The sequence below is a fragment of the Notolepis coatsorum genome (genome assembly GCF_963971535.1).
Source record: "Notolepis coatsorum genome assembly, chromosome: 16".
Classification (NCBI taxonomy): domain Eukaryota; kingdom Metazoa; phylum Chordata; class Actinopteri; order Aulopiformes; family Paralepididae; genus Notolepis; species Notolepis coatsorum.
The window spans coordinates 70,444,664-70,450,843 of NC_140180.1; the positions used below are offsets into that span (position 1 = coordinate 70,444,664).

Here is a 6,180-nt window from a genome sequence, read left to right on the forward strand (position 1 = left end):
TGAACACAGAGTGAACACAGATACAGAACGACCCGACCAGGACTGGAAGGGAGGTCCAGGCCCTCATTTATCAACCTGACGTACGCACAGATTTGTGCTTAAGCCGTGCGTACGATCATTTCTAAGCAAAGTGTGGGATTTATCTATTTGAACTTGTGCTTGACTTTGTGCGTATATTTAAGCACAGGTCGGACCATGCGTAGGTGGCGCCGGTGGTAGAATATTTTCACAACGCGGAAATAAGCACTGACTGTGCTCTGCGTAACTCAACTCGTTATTATTTTGCGCATATATTGCAGAAATACGGGAACGTTTTGATTATATTTAAAAGGCTTTGCCATTGTTAAACGTAATAAGTGGAACCCCGAAGCTGTAAGCAGAATACAAGTCATATGAACACCCACGATATAAGAACGCATTGCAACGAGAACAGACAGAGGTTATTTGTTGAGTGTATGTGTATACAACACCCTTGCAATAAATGTGTCTTATGAATGAAAAGCATACATGCTCTGGACACAGAGCATATATCGTGTGGGTGATATTACAGAATTTCACTTATTTAGTTTTACAATGTCAAAGCCTAAATCAAAACGTTCCCGTATTTCTGCAATCTATGCGCAAAATAATAACGAGTTGAGTTCTAACAAAGAACGTATTACATGCTGGTAGGCTGATAGAGTAAACTATGATATGAATATGAATATGATATGATCATATAAATACTGGTCCGTCCGCGAGGATATCGAGGACTTGGATAGCCATTAAGCCATTTGAGAATATAGGCGGCCTATAGCCTATACATATTATTTAATGTTTTCATAAGCGTAAAGATACAACAGCTAGATTAATGATCAAGTTAGTTTACTGTATGCAGGCTTCGCAGGGCTGTGTGTTATATATGCGCAAGTTATTGTTGCATAATGTAGGCTGGCTGCTATTATATGTAATTCATAGGCTACCTAATACCAACAACAAAATGGATTGTATCATATGCCTCTACACACATTATATTATACACATCATATTATATTTTGGTTCGGCAGCGCCTCTGTGAACAATCTCTCAGAGTTTGCTCCATCAATAAACGCGCATTTTGGCTGATAATGTGCCGGTGGCCGGAGTCTCATTCAGGCCTAATTGTATTTAAGTCAATTGTAATGTTATTACTGGGGTATCTAAAACATCACAATGTAGATCAGGGTTATCCACTGAAGCCATAATGACTCTGATCAGAACCACGGGCTCATGACGAGCGCACACAATAGGCATTGTAGAGCGCAGAGTTGGCGTGCTGAAATTGATTTAATTTCAGTCATTACAGTGCTTAATGTCAGGTCATCTCTTGTCATTTATTTCTGTCAATGTGCTGGTTCTGTAGCAGGACTGGGTCAGTCAACATCCTTGGCTCCCGGCGCACCGAAGATTATACGTTCAAGTTCGGTTGGACCTCGGTGATCAATCTCGCTCTCAGTGAAGTCTCTCAGAGTTCGCTTGGGTTAGTCCACTTTTCCACATTTCATGGGGGTGTTCCATTACCGTATATGGTTAATCGGGGCGGTTCTGGTATGCAAATACGTGAAAGTGTGCACGAGCCTCGGCGTAGGACCAAGGTGATATTTATCATGACAGGTGTGCGTAGGACCTGTGTACGCACGTGTGATGAATCCCGTTTTTTTTGTGCGTGCACACATTCTAAATTCTGTGCTTAAGTATGGAAATAGAACATTTTCTACGTCACGTTGATGAATGAGGGCCCTGCTGGGGCCTCCATTTGCAAGTGAAAGCACAGCCAGTGCAACACATTTAAGAGCCTTCACTGGTTAATTTTACGCTTTAAGAAAATGTATTCAGTGTTGATTCAATACACCCGAGTGTAATGTCTTATGACCTGGAGATCTCTTCCGCCACTGTATCTGCCATATTAGAAATGTCACTTCCCGCCTATCTGAAACAGTATTTTGCCAGTTTACTTGATGCGGATGTGAAATGTTGCATACTACCGTTAGTAGATCCATAAAAGTAGTAAATACATTATCCATATTTTAATAACAATGCCAAAAATTTGAAATGCAATGTTCAAATACATTTTATTGGGTCATGACCAGTAACAAAGACAAAGATAATCTCTTACCACGGTAATACTGCTGATATTTTACTCATGTATACGGGCAAATTGGTAATCAGGAGATTAACATGCATATAAACACCACCATATCCTATCCAAGACTGTAACTGGATATTGGCTAGTATCTGGAATATTCATAAGCATATTAACAATCATTGTAAAAACAAGGACAAGTAGTCAAGAAAATGGAATAATTTACTGCCCCATTAAAAAATAAGTTATTACTCAGGTTGGTGCCAATAAATATACTGCAATGGGACCCTTAGTGTGTACTGTAGACCTTTGTTTCATGTTTACACTTTACTGCCCTCCCCTCAGACGCAGGACAAGGTGGAGAGTGGATTCTTTCTGGATGTTGTAGTCGGACATGGTGCGTCCGTCTTCCAGCTGCTTGCCGGCAAAGATCAGCCTCTGCTGGTCTGGGGGAATTCCTTCTTTGTCCTGGATCTTGGCCTTGACATTCTCAATAGTGTCACTTGGCTCAACCTCTAGGGTGACGGTTTTGCCGGTAAGGGTCTTCACAAAGATCTGCATGCCTCCCCTCAGACGGAGGACAAGGTGGAGAGTAGATTCTTTCTGGATGTTGTAGTCGGACAAGGTGCGTCCGTCTTCCAGCTGCTTGCCGGCAAAGATCAGCCTCTGCTGGTCTGGGGGAATTCCTTCTTTGTCCTGGATCTTGGCCTTGACATTCTCAATAGCGTCACTTGGCTCAACCTCTAGGGTGATGGTTTTGCCGGTGAGGGTCTTCACGAAGATCTGCATCTTTGCACCTGTAGTTAAAAAAAAATAAAAAAAAAAAAAAAAAAAAAGAGTGCAACACGTTATATAGATCCACAAATCAAGCATACATTTCAGGCAAACCCACTGCAAACCTATAGTCATAATCTCAAATAGCATTATCTTGCAGCTAGCAGTAGGGTGGGTGGGGGGGGGGCTGATAATTGATTCTATTTTCTAAGTTAAATTAAAGATAATCAAAAAATAAATGTTTAGTGTTGTGATATGGTTTTGACTATCATGAGCCAATAACTAAGATATGCCTGGCTAAATCCAACAGATGGCAAAGATTAGCCAAGGAGAATGACTCATGACAAATACAATATTTGTAAGGTGTATAGTAATCTAGACTAGACGCTGGGAAATTGTGAAAATGTGGGTGATGCCTGTGCACCGCCAGCCAACGGGAGAGGGTCTGTATTGTCTCTTTCCACAGCAAAACGGTAGGCATTGCAAGGCACCTTGGTTGAGAAATGCAGGCTTGAATCTATGTTGTTTAGTCTATCTGTTCAGTTCTGTTCAGTACTGTTTCAAGATGCACAATGAGATCTTCTTCTTCTTCTTCTTTAGAATTTCAGGCAGTGTAGACGCATCGTGGCGTATTACTGCCCTCCACAGTTCTTTTGATGAGCTCTTCTTCTTCTTTCTTCTTTTGAATTTCCCGCAGTGTAGATGCAACATGGCGTATTACTGCCCTCCTCAGTTCTTATACTACGCTAGTGGTTTGGTTTCCATAGTTAGGTGTCTGGTAAATCAACTTTTGATTGTTTACACTCTTCTTCTTCTCATCTTCAAAACACATTACTATCGTCTCTATCTCCTTCTTCTCTGCTCCTCTTGCCTGTCCAATACTAATAAATACAATAACGCTATATCCTCTGATACAACTCTGACGCGTGCAGAAATGTCAGCACTGACTCTGTGATCAGCTGGCGGTTCTCATTATCCATGCCAAAGAAAGATTTAAGAGAGAAGGAAGAGACTCCCAACTCTACCAAACTTTTATAAAAGATTTCCCTCTCTTTCCTATACCTTTCACATTCTAGGAAAACATGCCTGACAGTTTCAGTCTCTCCACATTCACACCGCCCATCTGGATGTTTTCCCACAATGCACAAGGTACTGTTCAACCCACAGTGTCCCAGCCTCAATCTACACATCTTCACCCTATCGCTCCTATCCATCCACCTTGATTTTGACCCGAGGCTGCAGAGAGAAATAGTGCCTTCCCTTGGTCCCCTTTTCCCACTCATCCTGCCACTCAGCCTCAACTCCTTTCTTTATCTTCTCTCTGAGTTCTACTCTTCCCATTGAAATGCCTATCTCTTCCTCCCTTCCCAGGCTCTGTTTGGCAAGGGAGTCAGCCATCTCATTTCCCGCAATCCCAGCATGCCCCGGAACCCAACAAAACTCCACTGAACAGCCTGCCTTCGCAATCCTATATAAAACCAACATTATTTCCTGAATGAGATCAGGGCGAGCTTTAGACCCTCTGAGAGAATTGTTGAATATACACAAAAGTTTGTTCTAGAATGTTTGATTATGACATCATACTGTGACATCACAAATGTTCTAGAATGTGCTATTATGACATCATACTGTGACATCACAAATGTTCTAGAATGTTTGATTAGGACATCATACTGTGACATCACAAATGTTCTAGAATGTTCTATTATGACATGATACTGTGAGATCGCAAATGTTCTAGAATGTTCTATTATGACATCATACTGTGACATGACATCACAACGGAACATGTTTGAGTTCAATTTATGTTTGGTAAGGCTGTCCCCGAAGCCTGTTTTTGGGATTCAAACTTCGTCAGTTTTTTTTTTAATAATAAAAAATAAAATTATATCCTCAAACTAAATCCTCAATTTGAATAAAGTGATTAATCTGATTAAATTAGTCTTTTTTCTTTTATTAAATCAACTGTCCAGCCCCCTGTCAACCTGAATTAACATTCAGTATTCAATATTGTCTGATTCAATATTAACATTCAGTATTCAAGTAGAACAGCTAGCTAGCCGTTGTGGACACTCACCTTTCCACAGCAAAACGGTAGGCAAGGCACCTTGGTTGTTGGTTGAGAAATGCAGGCTTCAATCTATGTTGTTTAGTCTATCTGTTCAGTACTGTTGAGTCCTGTTTCAAGATGCACAATGAGATCTTCCTAGAGAATTGTTGAATATATATAGAACACAAATGTTCTAGAATGTTTGATTATGACATCATACTGTGACATCACAAATGTTCTAGAATTGTGTATTATGACATCATACTGTGACATCACAAATGTTCTAGAATGTTTGATTATGACATCATACTGTGACATCACAAATGTTCTAGAATGACATCATACTGTGACATCACAACAGAACATGTTTGAGTTCCATTTGAATAATATAAATAATGTTTGGTAAGGCTGTCCCCGAAGCCTGTTTTTGGGATTCAAACTTCGTCAGGGTTCTTCGAACGGACGTTCGAACCTTCGTTTTTAATTAAAAAAAGAAAATGTATTAAAATATATTTTTATATATATATATATATATATATATATATATATATATATATATATATATATCCTCAAACTAAATCCTCAATTTGAATAAAGTGATTCAAACTTCGTCAGAGTTTTTCGAACGGACGTTCGAACCTTCGTTTTTAATAATAAAAAAAATTAAAGGGGGCCTGCATTGCTATTCCTAGCACTATTTGGGCAACTTTACACATTCCTGTGAGTCTATGGAAGACATCTGTAAGGTTTATTTTAAAAAAAAACATTGTTTTATATTTCTAATGGAGTACTCAAAAGCATAATTTTCCAGCCTCAAGATTTCAGCCTGTTATTGGCTGGGCTCTGCCCATAAGCACTTTCAGTGACAGTCATCCACACAGTCTGCAAGTGGCAGACAGAGAGAGAGAGAGAGAGAGAGAGCGAGAGAGCACTGTGTAAACACAGCTGCGTGCGAGATACGCAGGTCCCATTCTCTTTCTCTCTCTCCCGTTTGAGGAAGTCTTTCACTGTGCCGCGCGCTACCGCTATAGACGGGGCGTTATGATCCCAAATCGAGAGAGATAGAGAGGGGGAGAGTGACAGACCGAGAGACGACAGCGCGACGCGCGTGTGTATGTGTGCTCTGTCGCAAGGGTCTATCTGATTCTCCCTCTCTCTCTCGCTCGCTCTGTCAAACCCCGTTTGGTGCGCTACAACCACAGAGCCAATCGGATCACTATCCGCTCCATCCTCGCCACGTGACGTCACCATGAGA

The 6,180-nt window shown here is 40.7% G+C and overlaps 1 protein-coding gene across 1 annotated transcript; it reads right to left on the reverse strand.

Annotated features, from left to right (window-relative positions):
• Positions 1-2,171: 2,171 nt before the first annotated feature.
• On the reverse strand, positions 2,172-2,890 carry LOC311243005 (polyubiquitin; the record flags this gene model as incomplete). The annotated part of the gene is made up of 1 exon (XM_084332067.1): positions 2,172-2,890. The coding sequence occupies one exon, from the start codon at positions 2,888-2,890 to the stop codon at positions 2,429-2,431; it is 462 nt and encodes a 153-aa protein (XP_084188193.1). The 3' UTR covers positions 2,172-2,428.
• Positions 2,891-6,180: the final 3,290 nt, after the last annotated feature.